The sequence below is a fragment of the Onychomys torridus genome, chromosome 4 (assembly GCF_903995425.1).
Source record: "Onychomys torridus chromosome 4, mOncTor1.1, whole genome shotgun sequence".
NCBI classification, from domain to species: domain Eukaryota; kingdom Metazoa; phylum Chordata; class Mammalia; order Rodentia; family Cricetidae; genus Onychomys; species Onychomys torridus.
The window spans coordinates 95,261,668-95,278,133 of NC_050446.1; the positions used below are offsets into that span (position 1 = coordinate 95,261,668).

General features: G+C 39.6%; 1 protein-coding gene across 1 annotated transcript in view; it reads right to left on the minus strand.

The window, feature by feature from the left end:
- The window catches only part of Ubr1 (ubiquitin protein ligase E3 component n-recognin 1), a 131,300-nt gene that overhangs the window by 88,454 nt on the left and 26,380 nt on the right, over positions 1–16,466 (minus strand). Inside the window, exons 5-12 of the mRNA XM_036185032.1 lie at positions 11,118–11,248; positions 8,354–8,492; positions 6,775–6,837; positions 6,425–6,548; positions 5,994–6,101; positions 4,938–5,026; positions 2,723–2,821; positions 1,184–1,341 (exon numbers count right to left, since the gene is read on the minus strand). Coding sequence (XP_036040925.1) covers positions 1,184–1,341; positions 2,723–2,821; positions 4,938–5,026; positions 5,994–6,101; positions 6,425–6,548; positions 6,775–6,837; positions 8,354–8,492; positions 11,118–11,248 — 911 coding nt within the window. The remainder of the gene's footprint in view (positions 1–1,183; positions 1,342–2,722; positions 2,822–4,937; positions 5,027–5,993; positions 6,102–6,424; positions 6,549–6,774; positions 6,838–8,353; positions 8,493–11,117; positions 11,249–16,466) is intronic.

The window sequence follows — 16,466 nt, forward strand, 5'->3', positions numbered from 1 at the left end:
TTCTAAAGTAAATGGAAATTTATTTTAATGATCTGAAATGAACTGTTCTATCATGTGATTCTAACTTTAGTTTAAGACTTTTTAAAAATGTTTTGCATTGCTGGGCAGTAGTGGCACATGCCTTTAATTCCAGCACTTGGGAGGCAGAGGCAGGAGGATCTCTGTGAGTTTGAGGCCAGCCTGATCTACAGAGTGAATTCCAGGGCAGGCTCCAAAGCTACACAGGGAAACCCTGTTTCAACCCCCCCCCCCAAAAAAACCCAATTATATATATAATTATATGTATGTGGGAGTGCATGTGTGTACAAGTATCTGTAAGTGCCCCACAAAGACCAAAGAAATAGTAAGATCCCTAGAGGTGGAGTTAGAGGTGGTTTTGAATCACCTGACATGGGTCCTCTTCCTCTGCTAGAGTACTATGTGCCCTTAAACACTGAATGATTTCTCTAGCCCTCCAATTTAATGTGAAAATAAATTTTTAGTCCTCTTCAGGGAGAAAAATTTAATTAAGGGAACACTAGTAAGTATCAATAGGCTGGTATATATGGAAAAAGGAAATACAAAGAAAAATCAGATTATCGGAAGCCGAGAGCATATGAGGGGAACAGAACCATGAAGTGTGTGAGTGAAAGGTGAGTGAAAAGTGTGGAAATTACAATGGAGAGTCACTTGATGGCCCAAGAACACGTGACAGGCCTGTCCTCAGCACCCTCTGTATTCAGTTGGTTTTAAAGTCAGTAAGACTTTGCTGAAGATACTTACATTAGTCTTGTGTTACTAGTGGGGAACTGATTCCAGAACCCCACTTCCAAAATATATAAAATGATAAAGTATTTTGCAAATAACCTACATACATACATCACAGACAATTTAATACCTATACAAAGCAAATGTTCTATAAATACTTATTATACTGCAGCATTCTAAATAAAAACAAGAAAAAAAATCTATACATGTTCAGTACAGAATCAATCATCTTTTTTATTACTTTCAAGTTGTTGGGGGGATCCACAGATGTGGAGGCCAACTGTATTAGCATGAGGCAGTCAAATTTCTTTGTGTTTGCCATCAGAGTAAAGAGAATCCTAGCTAACCAAGAGGAACAAATGTTTACTTATATGACAGAGCAAGTAAGCACACTGTGTTTAATAGATGCCCTCACCTTTGAACTCCGACCACTTACTTTAGATCACATATTACTGCGTATACTCTTCCCAGTTTGTCCTGGCTATAGCCCTGGAAGTTGAATTTATTGTTCCTGTCCAAGTACTCAGGTAAAACTTCTAGCAGAGTTTCAGTAATGACAGAAATAACATTCTGTTCTTCAATAAGATGTCGGGCCTGCAGAATATTTCAAGAATATTGTCTTAGCATTAACTTGCCATAGTAATGGACTTAATTTATTCATTCATTTAGTTGACCAGTATTTCATTTTGTTTTTGAAACAGCATTTCACTATGCACCCATACTGGATTCAAACTTAAAATGCATGCCCATAAGTAAATTTACTTGTTTGTTTCTTTGTTTTGGAGACAGAGTCTCTCTATTTTAGTCCTGAATATCCTAAAATTTGTTATATAGACCAGGCTGGACTTGAACTCACAGAGATCTCCTGCTTCTACCTTCCTCCCAAGTGCTGGGATTAAAGTTGTGTGTCACCATGCAAGGCCAGAAATACATAATTTTAAACAAATGCTTACTTTTGTTTATTTGTTTGTTTGTGTTTGTTTGGGCAGGGTCCCATTATGCAGCCTTGGCTGGCCTGGAGCTCACTATGTAGATCAGGCTGACCTGGAACCCATATTGATCAGTCTGCCTCTGCATCCTGAGTGCTGAAATTGAAGGCATGTGCTACCATGCTCGGTTTAATACATGTTTATTGAACACTAAAACCAATCCCTAGCTTTTAAAGAATAGCAACTACTTCAGAAGTTTATTTCTAGTGTTTGGATTTTGTTTTTATTTTCAGTCTTGGAGATCAAACCCTAAGCCTTGTATATGCTAGGCAAGTGCTACACCACTGAGCTATACTCATAGTGTAAGTTTGTTTCTAGAAAACAGCTGTGTGGATATGCCAAGCCTATTACACAAATCATCTAACAAATATTTATCATTTGTAATCATACAATGAGCAATGAAGAACAAAGACACTTTTACAAGTTCTATCATGTTGCTATCTATCATGGTGTTTCTCCCTCGCCCCAATTCAGTTCTCTCCCCTATCCTGCCCTTTGGCCCTTTGAAATGGGGAAATAGGAACAGTTCATCAGACTTTCAAGAATAAACAGGAAAATAAATAGCACAAAAAGGAAGCAGAGTCCTCTTTCCTCCCAGGCCTATGTAGCACCATCTCACAGAAGAGACTGCTGAGCACACTTTCCCGTTCTCAGCTCTTACCTTACTGTATTTATCCACCAAAACAACAACTACAGAACAAAAGAAAGGCAAAATTTAAAAATGCAAGGTCTTAGTATTGAAAGAACACTCCAGAGAGTGAGAGATCAGCTTTGGATGTTACTTGTAAAGACCAGACCATTTGGACAGGGTAGTTTCCAGTTATTTTGTCCCTGGGTACCACCAGAGTTATTACACACATAGATACCACAGAAGTATTATTAAATTTTCAAAATGAAAGTAGCCCAACTTTGTGATTATCACATGGTTTTAATTTACTATCACATCAAATGGAAGTCTTAAAAAGCAGAGCAAATCTCATACATACCAGGGTCGGGACAGTAAACATCTGAACAGACAGTGCAGTTATCGAGATGCTCCGATCATGATCATCGCTGATATACTCTTTCTGCAGTTGTTTATAATACTGAAAGTGATGTAAGTGAAGAATTGATTGCAAATCACTACTGGAACCTTTAAATTCTAAATTTTAGTAACTGCCTCAAATATGATACAGTTTGTAAGGTGATGAGTTAATATAATTCTGTTTATCATTATCACAATTAACAAAAATATAGAGCAAGAAACAGAAGAATACTAAAATATGAATTCAACTACTTGATCTAGTAGAATTAGACTATTAACTTTAAAAACAAAATATACAGGTGAAAATCATGGCAGAGTGTAATAGTGTAGTTTACCCTTTCTCAAAAAAAAATAAACAACAACAAAAAACACAACAAGAAAAGTTCTCAGGCAACATTTTACAGTTTCTACTCTTAACAGTATAGAACTAGATATATTAAAAGTATTTAGCAACTTATATGAAGCAGGAAGCCAATCACTCATATTCAATCAATCCTTAGGCAGAGTAAGCTTAATAATTTTTTGTCCACAGTGGTACATTCCAGCTGAAAATAGCCCTGCTGTATTAGATCAAAGTCAATTCCACACCTATCAGTATCAAGCAACTTTAATATATAAACAGAGTTATAAACAATTTATCTATTTAATCTTTCTCTCCAGAATCGCTAGAGTTCAAGAGGAAACCATGCTATACAAAAACTGTATTTTATCTAAGTGAGATTAGCTTTTGTATAATAGGATAAAATTTCACTTCAAATCAGATATTCAGTCTATCTAGGCCCAATAATCTGATCTCTAAAATGTTTAGAAAACATTTACATCTTCAGCTATCAGCACCTCCAAAGAACAAGACACATATATACTTTTTAATACTTGTTATTATGTTATGTGCTATGGGTGTTTTGCCTGTGTATATGTCTGTGTACCCTGTGAGTATGGAGTGCTGTGGAGGCCAGAAGAGAACATTAGATCCCATAGAACTGGAGTGAGCCACCATGTTGGTGCTAGGAATTAAACCCAGGTCCTCTGGAAGAACAAGTGCTCTTGAGCCATCTCTCTGGACCCTAAGTGTTAGATTTTAATAATCTGCTTATGAATCCGAGAAGCATCTTATCCTCATGCTGTCAGTGCCTACAGCTGTCTTTTCTCTCTGCTTCCAACTCTAGTTTCGGTTCTGCTTCTACCCTGTCTAAGTCTTTTAGAACTGTCTGAAAATTAAAACCAGAAGGAACTGCCAGACAATGGTGGCGCACGCCTTTAGTCCCAGCACTCAGGTGGCAGAGGCAGGCAGATCTCTGTGAGTTCGAGGCTAGACAGGATGTCATGATGAGACCCTGTGTCAAAGGGGTAAGGAAGGCTAGAGAGATGGCTCAGTGAAGAGCACTGGCTGCTTTTCCAAAGGACCCGGGTTCCATTCTCAGGACCCACAAGGTGGCTCACAACCATCTGTACCTCTAGTTCCACGAGCTTTGACACCCTCTTCTGGCTTCCATGGGCAGCAGGCACACTGTATGCAGACATACAGGTAGGTTAAATACCCATATACATAAAATAAAAGTAAATATATCTTCAAAAAAATCAGAAGGAGTCAATAAATATTTATTGTATATTTTTTAATAAGGCAAAGTAAAAAACTCAAGCCCTTGTTCTATGTAACCTTGGAATCTTACTTGGATGCTAAGCAAAAAGACATAACAATGTAAGGTATATGGAACAGATCAATAAATCAACATAAAAGAGTTTTAATTTCACCTTTGTGTCTCTAGTCTCAGTTAAATACACTGGTCTTCTACCTCCTGCCTCTGTCTCATGTGCCTGCCCCTCTTTCCTGCTACCCCTTAAGCAGACACTTCTATTCTTGCAGTAATTTACTATAAGGCACATAAAGGATTGAAAAGGATGAGTGAAAAAAAAGACAAAGAAGAATGAATGTATGCATGAATGCAATAACCTGCCTTTGCTTGGCCTTGGAAAACAGGTTATTTCTCCACTGTCTTCTTTAAAATTGCTGTTTCCATTCTACCAACCACCATTTGTGAAAATACTTACGTAACATAAAATATTTTTAATGAAGAAATTAATAGAAGAATTATAAATGAGCTCCTTATGTGTCCCTTTGCTTCCATTACTTTATTTGTAAAAATTGTTATATTTATTGCTAAATAAACAGCAATTACCTTCACAAATTCCATAGCAAAGAGTTTTTTGTATTCCATCTCCATAAAAAAACTACTGAAGATCAGTTCATGAAGGATCTTACGGGCACCTGTGGGTCATTTGGGAACAGAGGGTGAGGGCATCACCAAGACAGAAAAATTATTCCAGGCATTAGAACTAGTAGCGGTGGCTTACTTTCATTTACCATGCTAACAGCTTCAAACATGCAATAATATTTAATATCACAATTAAAAACACAACTTTTCATTCTAAATTTAATTTAAAAACTACCAGTCTTTCGTTTTCTGTACCTCTCCCATCACTTCATCTTACCTTTGATCCTCTCCAAACCTTTTTTTTAAATCACATTTTTAAGGTTTATTTTATTTTTAATTACGTGCAGGTGAGTGCGCGCGCATGTATATCTGGCAGCGAATGTTCACAGGGGCTAGAAAAGGAAGCCAGATCTCCTGGAGCTGGAGTTATAGGCAGCTTCGAGCCACCTAAGTTTGGTACTGAGTTCCGAAGTTGGGTCCTCCGCAAGAGCAGCGCCCCTCTCACCCTCCCAGCCACTTACCCCGCCCTCCTCCCGCCATTTTCAACCGGATCTCAGAACTACTCTGTACTGTTCCTTTTCCATACCATTTACAGTCTCGTCCTTTACTTGCTCTTTCTCACTTAGATTGTTCTAGTGAAAACACAGCTTTAATAAAAGCATTGTTGCATGAATCTGATTAAACACTTTAACTGGCTCTGTCTAAACAAAAGGCACTATTATTAAAAGACAGGCCGGGCGGTGGTGGCGCATGCCTGTAATCCCAGCACTTGGGAGGCAGAGGCAGGTGGATCTCTGTGAGTTCGAGGTCTACAGAGCTAGTCCAGGACAGACTCCAAAGCTACAGAGAAAACCTGTCTCGAAAAACCAAAAAAAAAAAAAAAAAAAAGACAGACAGTATTCCTGGATTTTAACCAAGAAAAATGAAGTCGGTTAACCTTGCCTTCACATATAACATACAAGGAAGACCTGGGTTCTATGACGAAGCCATCATCCTCACCTTGAGTCCTGAAGTGCTCACCTTTATAAAGCTTTGCATCCCAAAGCATTAGTCTGCTTATGAAACAGGGGTCTTCAGAGCCAGGCTCTTCTATGAGGCAGGCTTGGCAAAAGATCTGCCTAAAGTCACCTACAAATAAAGGAAGGAAAATGATTTTTCCTTATAGAATATTTCTCCCTAAAAGTGTTCTTATGTGAAAAGATTAAAATTAACCTTGCTATGTTTGACGCCAATAATAATCATGTCATCAAAGATTCAAGAGCCAATAAAGGGTGTTATTTGATACTATGCATTTGAAAACACCTTGTAGTATTATATACTTGAAACATAATCCTGCACAAATCAATCAAAATGGATACTTGACCAAGGAAGAAGAAATCTCAATGATATTTAAACACTGTTATAAAACACAATAGTTAATTAGAAATCAGAGAAATAGGGTATATGCTTACTTGAATAGCTCATAATTTTGTTCATCCAAGAGCCAAGGCGCAAAGCGAATTTCTGGTGCGCCATAACCACAGAGTGTAGCACTTCCACGTGGAGTGGGTGCTGAGAGACGTTTTCTGAATGACTCTACAAGTAACAGGAGTGAAAACAAGCGTCTAAGCTGTGCTTTAAGTAACCACTTATATTTCATAAAAGGAGCCATATGCCCGCAAGTTCCAAGTTCCCAGACCTATTTTTACTCATGACACCAACCACGGCAACAATAAAATCACTTGGCTGCTCTACTGAGGCTTCTAGAAATCAATCTACATTTCCTTTTGAAATCCCCTTTGTAGATAATTCAGAAAGTTACCTTTATATCCTCCTTTGCTTCCTGGCAAGCAGCATAAACACCTGCTTTGACAGCCCGGCGACCCTAATTGTAGGTGAAAAAGAGAATAGGGTAGTGGGATGGTAATCACAATCAGTAAGTAACACACTTGATGAGCTGTCAACTATAAATCATTTATTGTCTAGAGGTTTTAAGACACTACAAAGAAATCCAGGTAATTCCGAAACCAGGCGGCAGGAAGATCTCAGATTGAAAAGACAACCTGAGAGACATAATGGGACTGGGTCTCAAACAGGGCTAAACCGGTGGACACAGTGGTGCACTCCTTTAACCCCAGCACTTGGGAGGCAGAGGCAAGCAGATGTCCATGATTTTGATGCTAACCTAATCTACATGGTGAGATACAGGATAGCTAGAGCTACATAGTGAGAGATCTTGTCTCAAAAAGAAAAAAAGGGCCGGGCGGTGGTGGCGCACGCCTTTGATCCCAGCACTCGGGAGGCAGAGGCAGGAGGATCTCTGTGAGTTCAAGGCCAGCCTGGTCTACAGAGGGAGATCTAGGACAGGCACCAAAGAAACCCTGTCTCGGGAAAAAAAAGGGGGGGAGGGTTGGCACAGGGGTGTGTGTGCACATGCGTGTGTGCGTGTGTGTGTGTGTGTGTGTGTGTGTGTCCAGTAAGGCTGGCACACTCCTCTTAAACCCAGAACTCAGGAAATGGAATCAGGAGGATCAGGAGTTCAAGATCATCCTCAGTTACATACCAAGTTTAAGGCCAGCTGGGCTACAAGCAACTCTCTCAAAACAAAATACCTCCAAAGGCTAAGGATGTATCATTCAACAAAAGAGCATTTATCTAGCATAGGCAAAAAGTGCCAGATCCTATGCACAGACATTGTTTTTTTAATTTTAAAAAATTTGACAATTTCATGTATACAATAAATTTGGATCATTTCAACACCTCTATCTTCTCTCATCCTCTTCTCTCTCATGCTAAAGCCCTTCTTCCAAACAAATCCTTCCAACTCTGGTGTTGGTGGTGTTGGTGTTGTTGTGGGACAGGGTTTCTCTGTATAGTTTTGGAGCCTGTCCTGGAACTTGCTCTGTAGACCAGGCTCACCTCAAACTCTGCCATCTGCCTCTGTCTCTGTCTCCCAAGTGCTGGGATTAAAGTGTTTGCCACCCCCACCCAGTGCCAAATCCTTCCTACTTTTATGTCTTTTTATTTGGTAACTCGCTGAGTTTAATTATAGCTGCTTGAATGATTGAGGACAGGGAGTTATTTGCTGGAGTATGGACAGCTTACTAGAGACAATGTCACTGGGAAACAGTACAGTCCTTCCCTAAGCACCATTAATGCCAATAATCCTCAGGGGAATGAGGTTCACACTCTCTTCCCTGTCCATGATACTACACTGACAGATCGAACCCTGCACAGGGAACCAGTTACGGTGAGTTCAAGAGTGTGTAACAGTTACATCATGCCCAGAAGTTAGCTATCCATTTTAAATCTATAATGAATCACCTTTAAAAAAACAGTTAACACCTGAATGCCAGAAATGGATGTAAGACAGCAACATAATTCACACAGTGATCACCAACCTCTTTGTCTATGGCAGTGGTGTGCGACTGTGCCTCTGCAAGCTCACAGTCCAGAGCTCTTTGTAGACTGTATATTACATGATCATATGAATGGTGTTCATCATTGAAAAGGACACAATAGTATCTTTCATTTTTCTCCCTATTTAAAAAAAAGATACATATTCAGACAGTAAAGCAAACAAAAAAAATGCCATGTATTCTTAAGTAGGAAAATAACACTGTAATACTGATATGACATGATTTAAATAATATAGTGCTATAGCTTAAAAAAGATTCCCAGCGAGGAATGCTGGTATACAGGTACTTGAGAGGCTGAGTGAGGCACAAAGACTACTTGTGCTCACCAGCTGGAGACAAGATTAGATAACACTCTGTGATCCTTTGTCTCTAAAAACCAAAACAAAATCACTAATTATTACTTCCTCGAGGGTTTTTTCTACTACTTTTAGAAATCTCATCTTATCGGCAGTTTAGACAAACTTAAATACCACTCCTTAACTTTTGCTTGACTTACATATTGGCAAACTGAAACCTTTAAGCAGGCAATGATAAATAACCAGATTTTATTTTTGTATTTGTCCCTTCTATTTAAGTGATACTGGACCTGATGCTCTGAGCTGGAGAGATGGCTCAGCAGCTAAAAACAAATACTACTCTTGTAGAGGACCCAAGTTCAGTTCCCACCACCTACATGAGACAAATTAAAATCTTCTATAAAACCCTCTGGTTTCTGTGGGCACAAGGCGTGTACATGGAGCACATACACTCACAAAGTCATACACCTAAATAAAAAGTAAATCTTTAAGTGATGCTGGTATTACAGTTTTATTAGGGGAAAGGTGGGTTTGGTTTTTGTTTTGTTTTGTTTTTCTATAAAATGCCAGCACTCCCACTTTGGCTATAGGATCTCAGAAAGGCCACTGACCTTAGATTTGCTGAGAGGATGGTGCCTTTTCAACCTCTAGGAAGAGAATAATGTCTACACTCCAGAGTTTGGTGAGGATCTCATGCGCTATGTGAAAACAGCAGCTATAGATCATATATCATCAACTTTAAATCTATACTATGCCTTTCAAAAATCCTACTGACCCTCTAAAGGGAAGACTGTCTTACCCCTCTTAGAGGTTGGAAACAGAGGTTCAGGTGGGCTAAAGGGATGTCCATGGTCACAAGACAAGTGAGCAGTGAGAGGGACCAGAAGGCAAATCTGTGAACCCCAAGTCCAATGTCCCCTGTCCACAAACGACATTCAAGCACGCTGTTTGTGCTGGGAGGTGCTCACATTATACTTACTGCTATCAAATTTCTTTAAAGGTTTCAACTGCTATTATCATCTCTTTGAAATTCAAGTACCTACAGATAAACTTTTTCAATACTTTTAATTTCCTCAAGAAGTTTATAAACCAACGTTGAACAAAAAAAGCACATTTTTGTCATGAAAATTTTTTTCATTAAAATTCTCAATTATTTATCTCTTCTTATATAATAAACTCCTATGAAAACAAACAATTCCTTCCACAAAATCTGTCTATGGATTTGTTCTGTAGTTCTGTGAAACTCTAAGTACTAAACAAGCAGAAATAGTCCCATAAGGCCTGAACTATATTTTCATATCCAGAACTCCTTTTTTATTATTTGTGACAACGGTTTACCATATAACTGCCTGACCTAGACCTTGTTATGTAGAGCAGGCAGGCCTTGAATTCAGATATCCACCTGCCTCCGCCTCCTTTTTCTATTCAATTAAAAGCAACTATGTCAATGCAAGACTTATAGCTGTCAGAAGTTGCTGAGTTTTTATCTAAATACAAGTTAAATCTTTTTTTTTAAGATTTATTTATTATGTATACAGTACATACAAGTATTCTACCTGCATGTATGCAGGCAGGCCAGAAAAGGGCACCAGATCTCATTACAGATGGCTGTAAGCCACCACGTGGTTGCTGGGAATTGAACTCAGGACCTCTGGAAGAGCAGCCACTGTTCTTAATCTCTGAGCCATCTCCCCAGTCCCTACAAGTTAAATCTTGATGCCTATAATAATCCTAGCACACTATTTCTAAAGCATAAGGGAAAAGGCTATTTTCTCATCTCTTATTAAACTTGTCTTGATCAGGGAAAGAGATAAATATAAGAGCGAAATGAAGTTCATTCTGAGGTTCTGCTGTTCACAAACATCTTTGGGAACCCAGACCTTGATCCAGGCCAAAATCAAAATGGGCAACTTACTTACCCACTAGCATTAGCAGCTATAAACAGGACAAACCTTAGAAATGGAACAAGCCCCTAAAAATGTTAGCCTTTTTCTTCTTATAGATTTGAAGTTTCTTTACTCTTCTTTGGCTTAACTCCTACATACTATCTAAGAGAGTATTTCAAGTAAAGATACTTTGAAAATATTCCCGAGAGATAATCTCAAGGTGTTAATAAATTTAGGTGAGTCTCTCCCTGTTGAGGAGCCCACACCCATTCTTGCCTTGGGTGTATAAAACTGTTCTACAAAATATTTGTGCTATATCTATTCCAAAATTATAATAAATTACAACATAAAGTAGGGAGGAAGGAAGGAAAGAAGGAAGGAGGATGGGAGGGGAGTTGGGTGGGCGGGCGGGCACCATCTTAGGCTATGACTCAATAGCAGAGCATTTGCCTTGTATGTGCAAACCCTAGCACAGGAAGGAAAGACCACAAACATGGATAGCCAACACTGTTTGGGCAACTTAAAGAACCAGCACGAAAGCCTGAGGCTTTTGACAGCTCCCACCTTATCTGCAGCTCAGGAGGCAGTTCCTTTTCTTCTTCCCATATGGTCATTTCTACAATGTATTTTATCACTGAAGGGAATATTTTTCTGGCTTGAACAATTACCTCTTCATTCAATGGGCAATGCAAGGTCTGTGAGGGAAAAAAAAAAAAAAAAAAAAAAAAAAATATATATATATATATATATATATATATATATATATATACATACACACACACTGAGATTGTGTCTAAACAAATAGATAAGGAAGATAATGTTAAGTATTTAAAATAATAATTCAGTGAGTTCATTACTATCCACTAGGAATCAATTCAAGTTGTGTTCATATGCTATTGGTAGCAAACTGGAGTTACAGATGACAGAAAGAAACTCATAGACAGTGGAGTACCTTTTATTCATATTTCCCCTGTGAATTCTCTTCATTGTCTTTCTGATTCGCTTCATTATGATAATACTATGCAACAACTGGCTATCCTTTATAGCTTATAAGAACTGTTCTCATAATTTATTTCAACCAACTCATATTTGCTTTGGAAGTGGTCACAGCAAGTATTGATGACAAAGAAATAAGAAATGGGGCTGGCGGTGAAGTTCAGTGGTAATCTTTTGCTTATCACGAACAAAGTTTGATCCTCAGCACCACAAAACAAGACAAGACAAGACAAGAAATAACAACTTAGTCAACCACAAAACAACAACTGATTTCTGATTTGCCCAGTATGTACAGTAGGACAATGGCAGGAGCAGAAAGTAGAAAGTTGATTGCTGAAGAGAGAGACTCAGTGTTTACTGGGTACAGAGATTCAGTATTGTAAGACAAAGGGGGGAAAAGCTTGAATTCTATTACCTAACAATGTGAGTATAATTAATATAGCTAAAGTATATTCTAAAGTATGGGTAAGATGGCAAACTGACCAAACCACTGAGCTGCTCTCTTCTCTTTAACACCTACTATGACCTACTACCACTTCTCACCAATGCTGTACACTGTTAGTTTCAATCCCTCTTCAACATGTCACCTTTTGTGAATAGTGTGTCCAAAAGTCTTTGTTAAGGAGATAATGTCAACAGTACTAATATCAACATTAGAAGACAAAATTCCTGCTCATCTTTTTCCCCCTCCACATTTTCTTTCAACCATTCATAAAAATGCTCTCAGGTGAAGAGTTGAAAGAAACTCCTCTGCTTCCACCAAGCATCAGAAGCTGAGTTCAAGGCAGCCTAATCTACATAAGTTCCAGGCCAGGAAGGCCACACAGAGGCTCTGTCTCATAAACAAATAAACAAACAAATGGATAAAAAAATCTAGCATTTTCCCCTCCCCTCCTACCCACAAATTTTATTGCTTTCTATCATAATGAATTGAACTTCTTTTTCTATTACATTTCCTAAAAGGTATTGCTTATACGGCCATTAAAAAATATTTGTCAAACAATTTAAATAGAAAAGCAGGCATTTTGTTGTAGCTTGTTTATTTCAATGTACATGGTAGCAAACAGCTGCAATCCCAGACAAAACCATCTCAAAGAACAACAAGCATACAAACAAAAACAAACAAAACCTAGAAATCTTCTTACTTTCTCATTCCTTTTTGGTTAATTTTCTTTTTTGTTTGTTTGTTTGTTTTCGAGACAGGAGACAGGGTTTCTCTGTGTAATTTTGGTGTCTGTCCTGGATCTCACTCTGTAGACCAGGCTGGCCTCAGCCCACAGAGATCTGCCTGCTTCTGCCTCCCCAGTGCTGGGATTAAAGGCGTGCGCCACCACTGCCTACCCTCCTTTTTGGTTAATTTTCTTGAGGTTTTTTTGTTTGTCTGTTTTTGTTTTTTTCCAGCTTACAATCATAACTACTTCACCTTGTCCTCTGCAATATTTATATCTTAGCTCAGTCTAGTTTTGATCTGATTGGGAGTTCTTCCAGAACACAGTCAATAGGAGCAAAAATGGACTCTCTTATCTTATTTCTAAAACACTGATGCTCCGATATGAAATATAATTTGCATGGCTTTTGATTTGAGGCCAATATCCCTGAAAGAAATTGAAGATGCTTTCCAAGAGAACATTCTCCAAATGTGCTAAGACACAAGCACCTTCACAGGTGAGTTCCTCTAAGAAGGGTTTTCTTCAGCAATTTAAAAATTTAAGTGTTGCAATTTAAGTGTTGCAGACCCAGAGAAACTAGGTAACAAGGAGGGTTCATGGGGGAACACCCAGATCCCCTTGGAAAGGGGAAATAGAAGATATTTTGTGAGTGGATTAAGGGTGGGTAGGGATGGTAACATAAGTAATGGGGGTGGGGAGTCCTGAGGGGTACTGCCAGCAGAGACATTTCGGGGTCAGATGGAAAACTGGCGCAAGTGAATCTCCCAGGAGTCTACGGAGAGGAGCCCAGCTTAGACTCCTAGCAATAGTGGATAAATAGCCTGAACTGGCCATCTCCTGTGATCAGATCAAAGAGGCATCATCCAGCAACTGGTGAAGGCAGATGCCAACCAAGACCCACAGCCAAATATTAGGTGGAATTCAGGAATCCTGAGGAGGAGGAGGAGGAGGAGGAGGAGGAGGGGGAGGAGAAAGGAGTGTAGGAGCTGGAGGGGTCGAGGACACCATGGGAAAGCTTACTTAATCAACTAACCTGAGCTCACAGGGCTCGCAAAGACTGAACGGACAACCAGGGAGCCTGCATGGAACTGACCTAGGCCCTGTGAATATAGTTTACAGTTTTGTAGCTTGGTCCTGTTGTGGGGCTCCCAACAGTGGGAACAGGGACTGTCTCTGACTCTTTTACTGGCTTTTGGGACCCTACTCCTCATACTGGGTCACCTTGTCCAAACTTAATACATAGAAGGTGCTTAGTCTTACTGCAACTTGATATGCCGTGTTTTATTGATACTCAGAAGACCTGCCCTTTCCTGGATGGAAGAGGGGGGAAATGGGGGGGGGGGGGAGGATGGTGGGAGGCTATAACTGGGATGTAAAATAAATAGATGAATAATAATAACAAAAGAATGGCTGTATTGTAGCCTAACATGAATGAGTTCACCTGCTAATGACATATTAGGGATTCAGCATAAAACTATTCATAAGACTGATCTAAAATTTCTGCATCTCCTTAGATCTGACGTCAGCGTTTTCTGGCTTCCTAGAACAACTGTGCAAAGCTCCCCTTCCTTTCACCCATGCTCTGGAACAGTTTGTAAGTTTTTACTTCTTTAGTGTTAATCAATTCAGTGATTTCCTTTTTTACATTTTTATCAGCAAAAAGTTTAATTTGCTCCATACTCCCCTCCTCTCCTCCTCCACTCCCCCATCCCCCCCCCCCCTCCTCTGTCACCATCCAGCAAAGGGCAGGTCTTCTGAGTACCAATAAAACATGGCATATCAAGTGCAGTAAGACTAAGCACCTCCTATGTATTAAGTTGGGGCAAGGTGATTCAGTATGAGGAGTAGGGTCCCAAAAGCCAGTTCAAAAGCCAGGGACGGGTCCTGATCTCACTGCTAGGAGCCCCACAAACAGACCAAGCCATATAACTGTCACCCACATGATCTAGGTCAGTCCCATTGATACGTATCTTTTAATAAGAAAGAATATCATAACACCATTATTTCATCTAAAAACACTATGACTAAATATCATCTAACATAACATTTAATTTTCTGAATCAGGAATTCCTATCTTTTAAAAGAAATTCACTTTTTATTTTATTTTTTATTTATTTATTTATTTTGGTTTTTCAAGACAGGGTTTCTCTGTGTAGCTTTGCGCCTTTCCTGGAACTCACTTGGTAGCCCAGGCTGACCTCGAACTCACAAAGATCCGCCTGGCTCTGCCTCCCCCCAAGTGCTGGGATTACAGGCGTGCGCCACCACTGCCCGGCTATTTTCTTTTTTTAAAAGATTTATTAGCCAGGCAGTGGTGACGAACTCCTTTGATCCCAGCACTCCTGAGGCAAAGGCAGGTGAATCTCTGAGTTTCAGGTCAGCCTAATTTACAGAGAGAGTTCCAGGACAGTCAGGGCTACACAGAGAAACTCTATCTGGAAAAACTAGAAAAAAAGAGTTTATTATTTGTTTTTACTGTAAGAGTGTTTTGCCTGCATGTTTGTACAACAAGTGTGCCCTTGGAGGCCAGAAGAGGATGTCAGATCCCCTGAAAGGGGGAGGGTGCCATTTGAGTGCTAGGTCCTCTGCAAGAGCAGTAAATGCTCTTAACAGCTGAGCCATCTCCCCAGCCTATTTATTGATTTTTTTTAAGTGTGTGTGTGTGTGTGTGTGTGTGTGTGTGTGTGTGTGTGTCCATCTGTACAGGTCAGTTGTGGTTGATATATTGTGCACCCCAATAAACTTATCTGGGGGTCAGAGAACAGAACAGCCACTAGGCTTAGGCAGTGGTAGCACATGCCTTTAATCCTAGCATCCCAGAGGCAGAGATCCAGAGGCAGAGATCCATCTCGATCTCTGTGAGTTCAAAGCCACACTGGAAACAGCCAGGCATGGTGACTCATGCCTTTAATCCCTGGAAGTGATGGCAGGAAGTAGCAAGATATATAAGGCATGAGGACCAGGAACTAGAGCCTTTTTAAGCTTTTAGCTTTTATCAGCAGTTCAGCTGAGATCATTTGGATGAGGACTCAGAGGCTTTCAGTCTGAGGAAACAGGATCGGCTGAGAAGTTGGTGAGGTGAGGTCAGCTGTGGCTCGTTCTGTTCCTCTGATCTTTCAGTGTTCACCCCAATATCTGACTCTGGGTTTGTTTTTATTAATAAGGCCTTTTAAGATTTGTGCTACAGTCAGTCATGTTGGATCACCTTGGAAGTGCCTGATGTAGGTGCTAGGAACTGAACTCAAGTCTTCTGCAAGAGCAGTATACACTCTCAAGCATTGAGCCATCTCACCAGCTCCATTTCTCTTATCTTCTATAAACGTTTGCTGAGACCAAGAGCTACACACTGCACTTGGTTGTCATGATTCTCAAGTGCTGGGCATCTACATCTAACTTAATCTCCCATCCTTAGCCCCCATCTTTTGTTCTTCATGAAGAAGACCAGTTTTTCTGTTTAAACACAAAACAAACAAACAAAACCAAAAACCTATATTCCATGTTTTTCCTGGTAGCGTTATTTGTTGTTATAAACTAGAAGTTACTTGGAAGGTTTTATGATGTCCAGATTACGTATTTTAACTCAGACTTTCATAAGTGAGCTGCTAATAACAACTTTATTGTAACATAAGCAGAAACCACTACAATTTACTCACTTAAGTGTACAATTTGAGCTGTACATGATGGTTCATGCTTATAATCTCAGCATCTGGGAGGTTGAGCCAGGAGGGTTGCCATGAGCTTGATGCCA